Here is a 17,433-nt window from a genome sequence, read left to right on the forward strand (position 1 = left end):
CTTCGTCTTATTTCTGTATACCGCTCTTTTAAAATCACTTTTTTTTCGCATTGTATATAGTATGCGTTATGCAAAAATGAATGCATGCCACAGAAGTTTTTACCCACAAAATGTAAAGTTATAATGTCAGTATACTGCATCTCTTACTGCAAGCCAAACAGCCTACCAGTGCAGTGTTTTTTTTTTCTTTTTTAAAGTGAAAACACTCAAGCTATAGATACCAAAGCTTCACTTGTGTAAAATTAAAATGTACATGAATTTGACACAAGCCACAAATTTCAGGGATTAGTGATAAAGCTAGTAACAAAAGGGATGTATGGAAATGAGGATTTGTAGGAGACTATAATAAGAGCCATCAATGCTGCTGCGTCATACATTTAAAGGCTCAGCTGAAGTGTCCTAGAAACTTCAGGCGAGGTTTTTGTTTTGTTCAGTAATTTTAGTATTGAACAACTGGCTTTCTGAAGTGGAGCGAGTGCAGTTGAGCCAACATATATCTCACTCCGGTATCCATAATCATCAGTTATGAAGCAGCATTCCAGTTTTTTACTGCAGCTGTCACTTTAGTTGAGTGTAGCCGCAATCTAGGAAGTTAATCATGGCACCAGCTGTGTCATCAGTGCTTTCAGGTCCTAGCTTTCAAACCTTACCAATTAGGTTTTCCACTTCCACCTCTTGAATACAGAAGAGAGATTAAAAACAAATTCAACAAAGTCCTTGAAGCATATAGTTTATTTGTCAATAGCTCACATTTATATTACAGGCTACTTACGGAGTTAATGTACATGTATACAAGAATGAGTCCTGCTCTGCGCTCCACTCAGTTCTTCCTTTTCTTAGCCCTAGATGGAGTTGAATATAGAGAGAAGATAGCCAAGAACTCTCACAAGCATCAAAAAGAAGCCACAAGAAACAGTACAGAGTGCTTTCAGGTCCTAGCTTTCAAACCTTACCAATTAGGTTTTCCACTTCCACCTCTTGAGTACAGAAGAGAGATTAAAAACAAATTCAACAAAGTCCTTGAAGCATATAGTTTATTTGTCAATAGCTCACATTTATATTACAGGCTACTTACAGAGTTAATGTACATGTATACAAGAATGAGTCCTGCTCTGCGCTCCACTCAGTTCTTCCTTTTCTTAGTCCTAGATGGAGCTGAATATAGCTTAACTGAAGAAGTACACAGAGTCAAGCACATTTTCCAGCTTGAATGAACCTAGAAAAGAGCGATGTCAATGAAGCAATTAAGTACAATTCAGCTTTGACATTGGATGAGTAGTGTCCACAAAAGAAATACTGATATGTTCTCATAGTAGGTAGTGAGGCATGCAAAATGGAAGTTAAAAAGCAAACAGTACCAATGTAAGCAGCAACACAGCAGCCATTGGGTACATTTGATTTTCCAGTACCGAACTACTTGCTGGCAGGTCGCGGCATCCGCTTTGACAGGAAGTAGCGTTGTGATCACATGACCTCGCAGGCTCCCTCCATCATTTGTTTTTAGCAGTCGATGCTAACCATCAGATTGGTATTAGTCACCATGAGGCAGTTCTTTCCCAGTGACGCCATGCGCACGTTTATCTTTTGCCATGCATGTGATAATAAACATAGATAACAGGCGCAAATCAATCTGTGCTTTTCGTGAAAGGAGCGTGACATGCCGGAGTGCGAAGGGTTTTACAGAACTTTATGCAGTTCTTCCGAGGGCCCAGCCCACTGCATTCAAAAACAGATGAAGTCATTTGCAAAAGCATTCACAATGTGCATTAGCTGCTCTAGCACACAGCAGTTCGCTTGCGACGCTTTCAGGCCTGCATGCTGAAAAGATAGCGAAACAGGTGTACTTCTGGATGGCACGAACAAACAATCCGTGCTCGACGTTCTGGACGCTTCCGTGTGTAGTGAAATACAAGACAGGAAAGCAAAGATGCAAGATTCAAATGTCTTGCAACTGCTTAGAGACCAGCTACGGAGCTTGTGTCATTATTGAACGCACAATATAGTTTTCAGGAACATGACAAACACTCTGAATGCGCTCGGAATCTAACTTAATATGGCTGCCGGCCCAGTAGCTGTACTGGTGGGCGGAGCTTCTGGGCTGCGCAAGAAAAATCAAACGCCCGACTACTGTCAGCAAGTATAGTCCAGAACTGCGTGGGCACTGAAAATCGAATATACTCATTGTAAGCTCTGAATGTGCAAAACACGCAAGAAGGTGGTCGCTCTCTACAAGCACCGTGCCTCGAACATTGGTACTACAGTAAGATTCCACTTTCTGTTCGTTAAGAGTACTACATTGCTCTCAATAATGCCAAGAAGATTTGCACAATGGAATTACTTTTATTTTTGGCTGTGCTAAGGAAAGTTTATGGCACACCTTTAATTAAAAGAAAGAAAAAAAAAAAGTATTTTGGAACATAACGCATGTAGCGCTGTTCAACTAAAGCGAAGGTATGAGGTGTAAACTGTCACTTGCAAGAATGTTTTCTTCACTATTTTTTTTTTAATAGTTCATCAGCAGACTCTTGCCATTTTCAGGTGGCTTTTTGGGCACATGAATAAAAATTATGCATCAACTGATGCTGGCTATAACATCATGCAATTTCTGTTCTTGGCAAAAATTTACTGTTTGGCTCAATGTGGGAATGCTGACATTTGTTTCGCAGTAAAAAACCCCATTTGTTGGAAAAGAAAATTGAAGTTAGAAGTAGGCATTTTTTGCTCTACCACTCAATTCAAGCCGAAGACATCGAAACCAGAAAAGACTGTGACCGTAATAAGGAAATGCATGGCCTTGGGGATCCATGCAAAGAATCGACCTTGACGTAACTGCAGTTTCCTTGCTAAAACCATCTAGTATGACGAAACCTGCATTTCATCATATGACTTTACTTAGCTAGCAGAGCCCTGACTCACCTTTCTTGGGAATCTGTGTGATGACCTTGTTAAGCTTCAGCATGGCTAGTTCCCCCATTTTAGTGGCTCCCTTGATCTCACTTGAATAGGAAAGGAAAAAGAAAAATGATAAGATAATGGCCATCATGCAGAGGTTACTCAGGCAACAGTTCGCCAATGCAGAGCTCTCACCTCTCCTTGTAGGCGAACGTACGAACAAACTGCTCCGACAGATCCTCCAGGATGGGCTCGCTGTGAAGGGCCACAAACTGCTCTCGACAGATCTGCACAGATTTAGTTCCAACGTATTGTCACAGGCGGACTGGGCAAAAGAGGAATGCCAAATCGCAGTATACAGAAGTGCGTTTTGAACGACATTGGCAACCGTGACACGGTATATGGTTTCAAGGGAAGCTTTTGGTGAAGACGCATGCATACAACGGTGACATACTATTAGGTGCCTTCTGCACTATACTCCACTGTGGAGTGACAGCAAAATTAACTACAAAGAACTCATTAAATAAAGTCCACGCACATATGCTTAAACACCTCTTCACGGCAATTCGTGCGATAAAAGGCAAGACGAAAGCGTGCTAACAAGTGCCACTGCAGACTCGCTCTGTGCTTTATGACATACTTATGATGCGTTACTTGAGCATTGTTTCCCTGTAGTTTTAACAGTGACCGATTATTAAAATGCAAGTTGGTGTCCGTCATTAGTGCTGATACCTCACCGGTTCACTACCCACTGTCTACATTAACCACACACTCAAATTCAGATGGCACGCATGCCAGTAGACAATTGGAAGGCAACTTAGGTTCAAGAACTCTGGAAAGCAAATGCAAAGGAAAAACTGAGCGTGAAAAGGTCACAGAGAAAAAGCAACACAAGTAGAAGGCATTTTTTGAAAAGTAAAGACACACAGTAAAGCGAGCCTAGCAGTATGCAGTTCAAATGATATCAAAAGAGATGCCCCTTGTCACATTTTAAGCAAGAGCAGCCAACTTAATTGCAACACACTTACAAATTCATTCATTTAATGAACAAATTTTATATCTTTGCCAACATCAGCTGCATGCTGCACCCCAAAACGCCATCCTCCTACGTTAGTCCCATACATGTAGACAAGTTACCGAGCTTTTTTTAATGAACTTAGATAAATAGGTAGATAGACGGATTTATTGAAAGGAAAGGCAGAGAGATTGGTCGGAATAATTCAAATCTGGCCTGCTACTCTGCACTGGGGAAGGGGAAGGAGAGAAGAAAGGTGATCATGATGGGTGACGATGTGGGAGAAGGCATATGAAATATGTATACAGGCACAGTAGCTTGCTTTACAAGTGCGAATCAAGTCCACTGGCGCACAAAAAACGGCAAAGAGCACGCACTGCCTGGACACTCTTCCCCTTGTCCTGCCAAGCGCCCAACAGCAGTTCCTCCGACAGAGGCCTCTTGTCCAAACGCTTTAAGGAAGCGGCTAGCAGACTTCTTTTGCACACATACCAATAATATATGGTCCACAGTCTCTGGGATGCTACAAGTTGAACATTCTGGCGAGCCCACCTGTCCAATTGAATGTAAGTACTTGCGCGTGAAAGCCACGTTAAGCTTGAGTAGACTCTATGCTGTCCCTAACAGTAACATAAAATATATAGGAAATTTTGACATGACATCATTTGCACTTTTATTGCGAAAGCAATACTGCTCTAGGTTTCGAGCCTTCAGCGTGGCGCGGCCGCACCCACGTGACACTGTGACGTCACACCCCATGTGGCATTAGGGTGAGAGCTGGGCTACCAATTCAAGCGGTCGGCGCGGCGCGTAACGTCGCACCCCACGTGACAGAAGCAGTCGGCGTGGTGTGCTCGAGGCACAGCTGGTGCTTACTTGATACGTGACGTCAGGCACGTTCATACAGCTTGGTTAAATCGGGGCTTTATATGTGGGCTGACAGGAGTTGCGAACTTGGGTCTCTCGTTTCACATGGGATGGTTATGTCAGAATCAGCCTGCTAGGACCCTGGCATTCATGTTACCCCTATAGGCCACTAAGGCACATTCATGCGGGTTGGTTAAAGTGGGGCTTTATATGTGGGCTGAGGAAGAAGAAAAAGAGAAGAATGTTCGGTCACCCGCAGCTAATGCTTTCGCTCAATATTTGGTTCAGCAGCGTTGAACCCTTGTAATTTTTGCCCTGCAAATAGGTCACAGCCGATCATGCCCTCAAACTCACCTTGTTCATAATGTCCACTGTGTTCGGGTGTGTCCAGAAGCAGTCATGGACGGACACAAACTGGATTCCTGCCCTGAAAAAGAGATTGCATCTTAGGAAGCTTTCTCATTCCCATGTGCCGTTGGCTCAATGGAAGAAAAAGCTGCAAGGTGAACCCTGTGCGACTTTTTATATTTTGCATTTTCTTTTTTCTGGCAAATACTGATCATACTGCTAAAGTTGCAACCATTGCTGGTTACTGCATGGTAGGTTCCGTCGTCTTTAAAGCTGACTGCTGCACTGTTGTCGAAGACGTGCATGTGTGGTAATGCTTACAAAATGCTTGGCTTATATTTTAGCGCTTAAATTGCAATCAAAAAGGGCGTTTGGAAGCAACTTTAACATTGATGGTTTGCTCTGGCATCAGTCCATTTAGGCACAACAAACAATGCATTGCATACAATAATAATACGTACTGAAACCATAATGTCGCACATCATCAAGGTGCCATCTGTTGCTCAAAAGTTACGTCCATCACGTATGCTGGTTTTTAATTTTTGAGCAAGTGTTTAATCCCTTTAATCTTCCCTGTGAAATGCACCTGGATGCTAGCATAGTGCTGAACTCTCCTATTTCCAGACTACACTGCTTGCTACCAAGCATGTAGCTATTTATGTACGACAGGTACCGATTACTTCCAGAAAGGCACAACAAGTGCGATCAGCAAATTTGACGTTGCATAAAAACACTAAATGTTAGCTCTACATAAAGACTGGCCACAGACTCAGCCATGGCTTAGACAGGAGAAGCCTTTCGAAATTTCGAATATGAATCGAATGAATTGAATATGTTTGTTATTCGATTCTTATTCATGTTTGAAAATCTGATATTCGAAAATTATCGAATGCACCGAAAATTTTCGAATTCACTGCAGATTTTGCACTTCATTGCAATGCTTGAGCACATGGTCTATGCAGTGAAGCATCTTCAAAATGCGATGCGGCCTTTTTGCAAGAGCGCCTTCCCGACAAAGTGCGCAAGCGAAGCACATGACGAAACCTGGAAAGAAACTTCGTTCTTATTTCGGTTTCATCTCAAATGCGAACAACCATCGTGCAAGTGTTCATCAGATACAGTTACGGTGATGTAAACGGTTCTCAGCAGTTTTTTTCAGGCCTAATTGATAATTCAAACTTCCGGCTAATACGGACGTTTTCTTCCGGTCCATTGAAGGCCGAACTAACGAGAGCTTCCTGCATTCAGCAGCAATATGACAGCTTCACCTGGTTTCATGCAGGTCCTTCCTGTACAACAAAACACCGCTGTATGGAATCCTATATAAAATTTATATTTCATTTTTCAGTGGGGCATACACTTCTGTCCAGTTTTAATTTAATGTTAATAGCAACTACAACGTGAATTCTGAGATAAACGAGACGAACAGTGTGTGCTATTTTCTAATTTTCCACTTTTCTTTTCGCCCATTATCGTATTCAATTCACATTACAAAATTTCAATATTCGCATCGCCCCTCATAATCACACAACCAATGCCAGATATGACCATTCAAATCATTCGCTATCTTAAATAAGTACTGTTGCTATAATAACCTATCATAATCACGATTAGTAGTTCAATGCGATGCCATTTACAGTACCTGAATCGCAAGCAAAAGCAATCCGTGGCGCACAATAATGACCTGGCATACCTATGACAGCCCAAGTAGGCAATGCTCTCCAGAGAATCAGTACCACGGAAGTATATGCACACAACAAAAAACGAAACATAGAAAGCAAGCAAAACTCACTTCTGGCAGAAAATGGCTGTAAGCATCATGTGGCTTGAGTCAAGGGAATGGATGAAGTTTGGAGGGAAGCCGTTTTTCTGTTTCATCACATTGGGACGCCTGAAAGTCGACAGCACAAGCATGCATCACAATGTTACCACCATAAATTTGTTAGCCTCTGAAAGGACACATACATACATACAGAATTCATCACCTTCATCCGGCCAACACTATATTGGTGTGCTTCATTATTAATGATAGTAAACTAGCATCTCTTCACATGATCTATAGTAGCAGTAATAAACTTTAATGCTTAAGAGTGATATATGCTTCCTAGATTGCTGCTCAGGGCCATCAGGTACAGTATAAAATAAAAGTGCACAGACAATATTATCAGCACCATGTGTGTGCCACCATGTGGATTCATAGCTGCAAGCTCTTGTACCTATGCCTCTCTCTTACTTGGCTGCCCAATACAAGATCTTTTTTTTTCTTTCTGGAACCTTCAAAATGATTCTGAGGGGTTCGGATAGGCAACTTTTTAAAATTTTACAGAAACAGATAAATTTCGTGATGTTCCAACTCTTCAGTACCCAGAATTCGCTATCTGTAACCCTTTTATTCCTGAAATGAGCACCCACTACCAAACACACATTACTCTCCGCTGCAGATCTTCACAAAGGTGGTCACACTAATTGAACAACTTACTGGTGCATTTCGAAGATGGTTCGGAACTCTGGACTTAGCCTATCACCCTGAAAAAGATATAAGTGAAGTAAGAAACCACAGTCTACAAAATGCCACTCTAAGCAGAGAAGGAAACCATAAAGCAAGACTGTCAGACATTTCACAAAAGGCGTGCCGTTCAGTTTTGCAGTAAATCATAAAATGCTTGGCATGCATCTTGTTTATGGGTAACCAGCCATCTGGCCCACAAAAACTGGCAGCATGCTATGGTGACCGTCACAACAGTGACCGCTGGCTAGAATCTCACCATTCCATCAATTTCAAAGCACTGAAACTGCATCAAAGCATTTAAGTTGGCCTACAACAACTGATTATCATATTCTCATGAAAAAAAAGGCTGATTTTATTGAAAATACAGCTTTTACAAACTACAGAATGGAAAAAAAAGAAAATACACTTGGATGTTCTTCTTTTTCGTAATAATGTGCAAGGCATCAGTAAACACTAATTGCTACATGAAATTCACCTAATTCTGGCAAATGATTTATTTTTGGCATTCCTTACACTGTATCAACTTCATTTTCAACACCTAATGTGCAGCTTCAATATAAAAATGGGCTGAATGTCACATGAGATACAGCACTGCTCTTGTAGTGGGCTGGTGTAAAAGTTGGAGTGAATTAGCATGACAAAGCAGAAAATATATGGCATTTTTCTCTTATGCCACACATAGCCTCATTAAAATTGAACATTCCACCCACTATTCTTTCTGGAACGGGAACAGTATGAGAGAAGAGAAGAAACTAAAAAATTTATTTTTAAGGCACAAGTGCACATTATTCGTACACACTACTTATTGTCTTGCACCTCACATTAAAGAAAAAAATATGCAGCCAAAAATTTGGTGTTTGCTCTCCTTAAATTGTTCAATCACTTGGCCAGCTACAAAACAGTGCACATCTTCTCCAGCTGAGCAATAAGCTCGGCCAGCAGCAGAGGAAATTTACTAAAAAATATGAACACAGAATGTGAAAAACACACCGGGCGTGACTGAAAAGAGGGGGGAGACGCAGCAAAAGAAAAAAGCTAAGCCACTCACAAACGACACTGGGCTCTTTATTGAAGTCGGCTTGTGGTACGGCTGGATCACAGGTAGTCCCAGTGGGGTCACCCACGAAACTGGCTGGCAGCACACGTGTGCAATCATCTTGGCACAGATGGTGAACCAGTCCTGTAAGAGAGCACGTCGTGACAGGAAAACAGATTGGAACCACTTCTCTCTCTCTATGCTAATGACGCGCTTTAAAAAGATGTAGAAAAATGCATGCTTAAAAATTTCTCAGATGCTCCACGGTATATTTATGATGGTTTCTTGGGTTAATATGAGAGCATGCAAGTGACATATACAAACACCTGGTATAAAGTGCATTAGATAAGGCATGAGAAGGGTTTGATCACTATTTTATTATGGTGAGACTGCACATTCATCAAATGCAAAGGAACACAGATGTTTGAGCTTTTCATCACTTACAACCACTAAATCCGTTGCTGGAAAAACATATTTGCATATAGTGAATGAGGATGGCGGCAACCGAAACAGCTGCAAGAAGAGAGTGAACTTCGTCATCACCAATGCCAGTCTTCTGCTCGTGTTATAGGCAATCTTTGTAATCATCTGCTCATTGCACCATGATTTAAGCCTATTACATGCCAGTCTAGAGGGACATCACAGAGCAAACGAATGTTCAAAGGATACATACAATTTGATTCCGAAGTAACAAAACCAAATTGTTTCTGCATGTACCCAGTACAGCCGACGTCACCCTTGTTGTAGAGCGCTCGAGCAAGACATATCGGGCTACAAAAGCTGAAAATAGACTCCAGCTCCAGACTTCTGGGCTAGGTGCTAGTGTCTATCTTGGTTGCGGCTATCTTTGGCTCTACTTTCACTCGAGGTTTGCCGCAAGAACCTACCAGTTGCGGCCAAAATCTGGCCTTATTTACAGGGACCTGTGTCTCCCGAGCGCTCTACACAAGGGTGACGTCGACTGTACATTACATTTCTCTCCAGGCTTACATCAAGTTCTTTCTTGATGTCAGTCAACATCTTTTTTCCAAGTTACAAAACTAGAAATTTTTATACTTTATTGGGACTGTCATTAAGTGAAATCTTGAATATCTGCTGGCTTTACTTTGCGTCGCTTGTAACGAACAGCTCCACTATAAAACCAGTCCCTGTTATTTGAATTCAGGCACTCTTTGAGGGGCTTTTCAGATGAGCCTGGCAGGTAAGGATCTTTTAAACGGTGTTGAGGTTTCGCGAGGCTAAAAGTTCTGAATACGCCTGCCCTAGACTAACTGGTTTGTCCCAGCTCTGACGAATCCTAGTAAATGCCGCCACTGACAGTGTGGTTACAACCGGCCATACCTGTATTTCACGCGTGGCTGTGAACATCTCCTGTAGTGACAGGAAGGTCTTCTGGACAAGGTAGTGAGCAGCTGCCCAGCAGTGCTCCTGGGGAAAGTCATCCAGATCCTTGAGCTGCTTCAAGATCTGGAGGTGGGCGCCGAACCGCGTCACCCCGTACACCACTGTCATTACGGTCTGTTTCACCACCTGCACAATGAGTGCACACGAGCTGTTCACCGACAATGCACAGACTTCCAAGACCAAAAAAAGAAAGGAAGAAGAGGCAAGAACTAATATACATATATCCCCATCACCACTTTCTCACAACTTCCCTCTCCACTGGTTCCACAATCCTTTGTAACCACCATGGAGGGTCGGTGGCTATGGCATTCAGCTACAGAACTCAAGGTCACGGATCGAATCTTGATAGCAGACATATTTAAATGAAAGGCGAAGTCCGTCATTTTCTTTCCACGTCCTCGGTTTTCTCCGCGGTTTTCTGCTTGCTCGAGCCATACTTCACAGCTGGTCAGTGTTGCAGCACGAATTGATTTTAAAAATTTTAACGCACGGCCATTGAAAAACACTGCTTTTGCTCGAATATGAAATTTCAAGCTTGCTTTTGGTCACATCACACAAATAATGACTCAAGCGGTCGCAGTTTAGCCAAACAACAGGCATAAAACTTCCATGACAGTATCCATGACATCATTGGATGGTGTATTGTGTTGTCATTGCTTTGTCGGAAACCAGTTTCGGTTTACCGGTTGTTGCTCTTTTATAATACTTCAGCCTCAGTATATTGAGAAACTACATATATTCTGTACCAGAGAAAAGGAACTTCTAACAAATGTGATTTGATTATTCAAAAAGTTTAAAAATCCCTTTTGGCCTTAAAGGTTAGCCCTTTATACAATGTAAGCTGCATGCATACCCCATATGCAAATGATCTAATTGCACTCGGAACACCTCTATAAACTGAACATCACTTTCAAGCCATTCTGTCCATTGGTTTTGTAGAAAAGAAAGTGTTAAACATTGTAAAATTACCTCAAATGTGCTACGTATCTGTATCTTGGTCACTGCAACTAATAAGAACACTTGCATCTGAATTAAAAATTGCTTCAAGAAGTTTTATGAGGCAGCTGAGTGATAAAATAGGCTAATGACTTGAATAAGTTTCTCAATTCAATGTTTTTCCTGAAAAATATGGTAAGCACCAAACAGTAGAACACCCGCACTCGTAAAAATGCATAGAACACCAAGCAGGCCTATTGCAAAGTGATAAAACTATTTGAGTGATTTGCTTGATAGTTCAGAAGCACTATTCAGACATGGATAATTGTCCCGCTCCATCTCCTGTCCTCTCCCATCCATTCAGCTAGCACTTGAAGCTAGTGGGGCAAACATGTCTTGCTGTCGTATAAGGGATAAATAAATGCTAACATACCCATCTATGCCAGTGTGCATTGAAAAACTCCAGAGGGTCTAAATTTGGAGCTCTCCCCTGAGGCCCAAGTTCTGAAACCTTCAAACCTCAGTAAGGAAGCCTTCACTGCAGTGAGGTCAACTTTATGTCACTCTGAAAGCTTCCTTACTGAGGTATCATCCGAGGACTTCAGTGAAGGCGTCCCTAAAACTTTATCTGTGCAAAGCAACTCATAGCTACCTTCATGCATCCTTTCACCCCCGCCCTCAGCTCTGGAGGAATGTTCATCTCACTACTGTTCCATGTAATGCTTAACTGCATATGCGCACGTGCCTAGAGCAGGAAAAACTTTTCTTCGCTATAACATTTCTGAGACAGCTGTATAGCTTTTTATTATAGCCATACAGCAATGTTTCAGTAGGTGTTAATAAACGATTACTCCCTGTGTTTGCCCGAGTCTATTGTGCATGCTTATACAAAAAGATATGGGTGCTATATACTGTGGACAAACAGCAGCTATGGTCGTCGCTGCATTCAGATGAACAAGCGCAGGTGTGAGTACCACAAGTGCAGGTATTAAACGCACCTATGAAATATACTGACAGCACAAGGACAAAGGTAAACACAATAGACTCTCACCTTCCTCTTGATGTGTCCTTCAAGCGCCTTGGCAATTGGCAGGCCATCAGCCGCATCTTTCTTTCTCTCCCGTTCAACCTGAGGTGAAGAGGAGTCAATTTCACAGCTTAGCCAGCTGTCTCACCTTTAAATACGGGAGAAAAACTAACGAGTGGATGTTGGATCATGCTGCTGGTGAAAGTTCTCGTCAAGGTGAAGACTCACTTAGCCTCACCAATACGTGCCTGTTCGTGATGATTTATCTTTAGTCACACAAGGGTGGCCTGGTCAAAGAACACAGTGGCAACTCTGTGCACATGCAGCGAGTGACTTAAGCGAATTAAACTAAGAAAGGTAACCGCATGTGCGGGCAAATTTGTTCTTGAACAAACCTCAGTGCTATTTTGTATATCTTCAAGGTAACACTAGACTGATATATCATGCTACTTTGTTTCCATCAGACACAAATCCAGCAGACTTGCCAAGTTTACATGATATCAGCGCATGTTATTCGCAAAAATACAGTTTATCACGTATGCAGCTCTCGGATGTTAAGCTCCAGACCTCACACCATGTGAAGTACTTGCTGCTAAGCTAGTTGGTGACCATTCATGACGAGTGCACTGCACCAGGAAGAGCCACATGTCCTTTGTGACACTGCGCATTCAAAACCATCTGCTCTCGTGTGACCATTCTGCACCGTAACACGGACGCATTCTCACCAGTGCAGCCACACCGCTGTATACATCCTGCGGTTTCTTGTCAGGCTGAAGGTTGACCTGAGCAGCACCATGAGCATCCCTGCCCAGAGCAGCGTAGTGCTGCAAGCCGTTGCAGGAGCCATCCTGGTGCACGGGCAGGTGGCAGATGTGGCGAACTGGATCGGGGGAACGAACGGCTGCTGCTATTTCCTTGCAGCACGCCAGCGTCTGCCATGGCTCATCCGATTCGGTCCACCACCGCCGACCCTGCAGTTTTTGAATGCCACCACGCGTCATCGCACACTCACAGCTAGGGTTGGTTCAGTAGTTGAACTTTCCAATAAGATTCGAACATGCCTCTCAGTGAGTTCATATTCAATTTGTGAAACGGATGCAGTGATGCGACTGGCTGAAGTTGCTTCGGAGCAGCCAAAGGTGCCTTGCGGTGCAAAGGAAAAGTAAGCATTTGGCGCAGACATATACTGCGTTTTCCGATGTACAAGTTCGGGTTTTATCCTCTGATTTTCTCGTTGATGTGACTTATATATAGCGAAAATGGAGCGCCGCTGTGCCGTTCCTAGTAACTAGTACAACCTCGATAATTCGAACTCGGTTAATTCGAAATCCCGGATAATTCGAAGGTTTTCTGCGGTCCCGTATTTTCCCATGTAAATTTGGCCGGATAATTCGAACAGGCGGCCTGCGCCAGCCCGGTTAATTCGAAAATTTGGACTGCTATGCGGCAATGCCTGATCCATGTTTCGCCGCAAACCCGGCGAAACGACGGCCCTACGGAGCCGCGAGGCAAAGCCATATAGTAATGGTGATGATTTATAAGCGAAGCGCCCCAGCCGGAGCACTCTCTGCACAAAAATCGGTCCACAGTGCACCTCGCGCACCGCCAAAACACGCGCCTGCAGAGGAGAAGACGTGCTTCACTGCAACACGGCGGGCATACCGGTTTTTATCACGTGACCTCGCCCCCACTCCATCCCTTGGTGTGCTTCGCCCACTCTTCCCCCGTGCCTCCGACGCTGCAAGTACGCCACCACCACCGCCGCGCCGGTCTCGCCTGCGCCATTTCTTTGTGTTGTGCGCTGTGGTTAGGGGTCGGCTACTGTGCCGTTTTTTTGGGCGGGACTGTGCAGAAGTGCTAGCTTTGTGACCGTAGCAGTGCAGAAATGCCGAAGTACAAGACTTTAACGCTGCAGCAGAAGTTCTGCTTGGAAAACTTTGATAGAGCACAAACACACACGACCACTAAGGACAAGAGACGAGACACAAGCGCCGACTGTCAACTGATTTTTATTGGAGCAAGGCAACACCTATATACACAGCAGCTTACATAAGATAAGAAGTTTCAGTAACGCACGTGCGAGCAAGAGACACTGGGAAAAAAAGCGAAAAACCAAAAAAGCAAGATGCTCAAGGGGTGAACATATTAGTCGCCTCTAAAAAACAGACCTCAGCGTTTAAGAGAGATATCGAAGGCTTGCTAATGCATCTGTTGCCATATTTCGTGATATGAAAGGCTTCCAAGCTGAGACGTGCTGTCTTATCAATGCTCTTGCCGAGAATCTTCGTCTCATTAAATCGGGCCACGCAACCACTGCAATTACTGATATGCGCAACTAAATGTGCGTACTTGTCTTTAAAATTCTTAACATTTCTTGAATGGTCCCCTAATCGATCATTGATGCAACGGCCAGTTTGGCCGACATACACCTTCCCGCACGTCAAGGGAATAGCGTAGACCACTCCCGTGGAACAGGTCACAAACCGACGTTTATGATTAATTTGGCACCCACTCTTTTTCTGGCCACAGATGCGGGGGCATAGCCCTCCCAGCTTACTGGGTGCCGAAAACACAACTGGCACACCGTGCCTGTTGGCCACTTTTTTTAGGTTGTGAGTGGTCTTGTGAAAGTACGGCACAACCAAAGGTTTTTCGGCCTTTTCCCGATTACAGCCGCTCTTTCCTGTTCCATGTTTCAACTTCTGGAGGAGGGTCTCACATACAGCAATCAAGATCGAAGAGGAGAACCCCGCCGCTAAAAGTCGGCTTATCTGATTAAGGAAGCTATTTTGCATACGATGCGGGCACGATTTCTTGAGAGCAGATTCCATGCATTGCAATGCTATCCCTCTCTTCACAGTCTTGGAATGCGCCGAGTCATATGGCAGCAGATCTTTTTTCGCTCGAGGGCAGTAAGACCAACAAACGTGTGTTTCGCAGAATGTTAGTTCGAGATCTAAAAACTGTAAAACAGATGAGTCAGGTAGTTCATGGGTAAAATTTAGCCCAAGTCCATGCTTTCTGAAAGCTATTAAAACTTCACCTACTGTAGAGGGGTAGGTGAAGGTAGTCTGTTTTCTTAAAAGCACTAAAAAGTCGTCAACATATCTAAAAATCTTTAAAATCCTTCGCTTTTTTTCCCAGTGTCTCTTGCTCGCACGTGCGTTACTGAAACTTCTTATCTTATGTAAGCTGCTGTGTATATAGGTGTTGCCTTGCTCCAATAAAAATCAGTTGACAGTCGGCGCTTGTGTCTCGTCTCTTGTCCTTAGTGGTCGTGTGTGTTTGCGCTCTATCAAAGTTTTCCAAAAATGAACCAACTTGCCCAAAAAGAAGTGTTAATGAAGTTCTGCTTGATCCAGGAAGCAGGCAAGAGCGCTTGTTCGAAGACCGAGTTGGCCAAAAGGCATGGCGTGCCCCTCTCGACGTTGTCCACAATATTGAGCAACAAGTAAAAAATATTAGAGGCTTATGGCAAGACCTATTCTTCGAAGCGGTCACGAGTGCGGGCTCCCACGTATCAAGATGTGGAAGCTGCTCTGCTTCGCTGGCTGCAGAAAGCAAACGCTGCCCACCTTCCCGTCAATGGAACGCCACTGCGGGAGAAGGCCAACGACCTAGCTCTACAACTTGGGCACGAGGAATTTAAGTGCAGCAATGAATGGTTTTGCCGTTTTAAAGAACGCAATAATTTAACCTTTCTCACCGTCTGTGGTGAGAGCGGCAGCACTAACGAGAGCGTTGTCGAGGATTGGAGCCCACATTGATCAGGCGGTGTTTTGAACACACTGGTTTTTCCAGTGAAAGCACTGTTGATGCCGATGCAGACCACCTATGTACTACTACTCTTGACGAAGAAGGAGCAGAGTATTGCGACCGCATCAATGCGCTCTGCGCAGAGGATGAGTCCAACGCAGTCGGCTTCGCCGAGTATATCAACATTGAGAGCGAAGAGCAGACTGGCTACTCTGACTTGGAGAGTGAGATCACTGCTGGTACGAACATGCGCGATGACAGCGACGATAGCGACGACGACACCGACGAGCCTCCCCGAGCACCTGCTCTTGGTGAAGTTATCGGATCGCTGAACGTTATCCGCAGTTTTGTTGAGTGCCGCGATGGAAGTTCAGAGATGTTTCGTCTATTTGACCAACTCGAGAGCATGACCTTAGGAGCCGCAAACTACCGGACGCGGCAAACCAGCACCTCTGATTACTTTCAGTAGTAATACGAAATATGCCGAATAAAGGTAACACGTTCCTGCAACAAATTTTTTTGCCTAAGTCTTATTTCTTGGTGTGTTCGGTTAATTCGAAAACCCGCTTAATTCGAAGATTTCTCGCGGTCCCGATGACTTCGAATTAACGAGGTTGTACTGTACATGTTCTTTTGAAGATGTAGTTACTGAGGCTGGCTAGTCCAAGGCAGCAGCAGTGGCGGCACCTATCGGTCCCCCCTTCTCCCAGTCATCGAAACCTAGCTGGTCGCCACATTCAGGAGCTGACTGGCATGTCGCTGATCATTTCTGTTTAAAAGCAGTCATGCCATTCAGACGCCAAAGCGAATCCCTCTCGCCTATTTACGTGTTGTTCTTCCAGTCTGCCTGCGCGCTTATCATGGGTTGTTCACTGTTGGTGCAATGAGGCCTTTTCACTAGGCTTTACTGACCGTACTTTCACATTTTTGGCAAATATATACCTATATATATTTTTTTTTCTGGGGGTAGGGAAAGGCGGAGGAGGTCGTTTGATAGGTTTTTTTATATTTAATTTTGATGCACGCACGACACACGCACACATGCATGAACAGCCATCAAATGGCAAACAAACAGCGTTGTTTCTAAACATGAGGGATTCACATAGCACCTTAAAGAAGAAAGCTGGTTTAGGCACAGGTATATCAGCAGAAGCTCTCACCGTCATTGGATTGTCAGCAGAGTCGAGAATCTCGGGCATCATTTCATTGGCAAACCTCAATCTCTCAGAGACAGGATCTCTGCACAAAATGAGAACATAAGAGTTGATGTCCAAATTTAGAGTGCAGACCGCAGAGATTCTTGCCCCCCCCAAGCACTCACATCCATGTGCACACACATCCTTCAAACATGCTTCAAGATGTCAGCACTTCTAGGCTCTAAAAGCTAACTACGAAAAATATAACTGTATAAGCTACAATAAAGCCGCATAAAATCAAATTATCAAAGAGCTGGCCACCGCTGCCGCTGCTCGCCACAGTCACAGCATATTCACTATGCCCTTGAGCCTGCTAACTATAGCAACCAATAAATTTGAGCTGTACCACCTCATCAAGTAAGTTGCCAATAAAGGCATCTTCAAGTGTCCCTGGGTCTGTCCAAGTCTACCCTAGCACCCAAAATCCTCTTTATAATTTCACTCAAA

The 17,433-nt window shown here is 43.8% G+C and overlaps 1 protein-coding gene across 1 annotated transcript in view; it reads right to left on the reverse strand.

Moving 5' to 3' along the window:
• Positions 1–1,017: 1,017 nt before the first annotated feature.
• The window catches only part of PolrMT (mitochondrial RNA polymerase), a 46,418-nt gene continuing 30,002 nt past the window's right edge, over positions 1,018–17,433 (reverse strand). Inside the window, exons 23-33 of the mRNA XM_084598882.1 lie at positions 16,951–17,029; positions 12,760–13,005; positions 12,059–12,136; positions 10,009–10,197; positions 8,680–8,811; positions 7,602–7,648; positions 6,915–7,013; positions 5,129–5,201; positions 3,088–3,179; positions 2,917–2,996; positions 1,018–1,216 (exon numbers count right to left, since the gene is read on the reverse strand). Coding sequence (XP_084455008.1) covers positions 1,167–1,216; positions 2,917–2,996; positions 3,088–3,179; positions 5,129–5,201; positions 6,915–7,013; positions 7,602–7,648; positions 8,680–8,811; positions 10,009–10,197; positions 12,059–12,136; positions 12,760–13,005; positions 16,951–17,029 — 1,165 coding nt within the window. The 3' untranslated portion in view covers positions 1,018–1,166. The remainder of the gene's footprint in view (positions 1,217–2,916; positions 2,997–3,087; positions 3,180–5,128; positions 5,202–6,914; positions 7,014–7,601; positions 7,649–8,679; positions 8,812–10,008; positions 10,198–12,058; positions 12,137–12,759; positions 13,006–16,950; positions 17,030–17,433) is intronic.

The sequence above is a fragment of the Amblyomma maculatum genome, chromosome 3 (genome assembly GCF_055883805.1).
Source record: "Amblyomma maculatum isolate TAMU_Amacu chromosome 3, ASM5588380v1, whole genome shotgun sequence".
Classification (NCBI taxonomy): Eukaryota; Metazoa; Arthropoda; class Arachnida; order Ixodida; family Ixodidae; genus Amblyomma; species Amblyomma maculatum.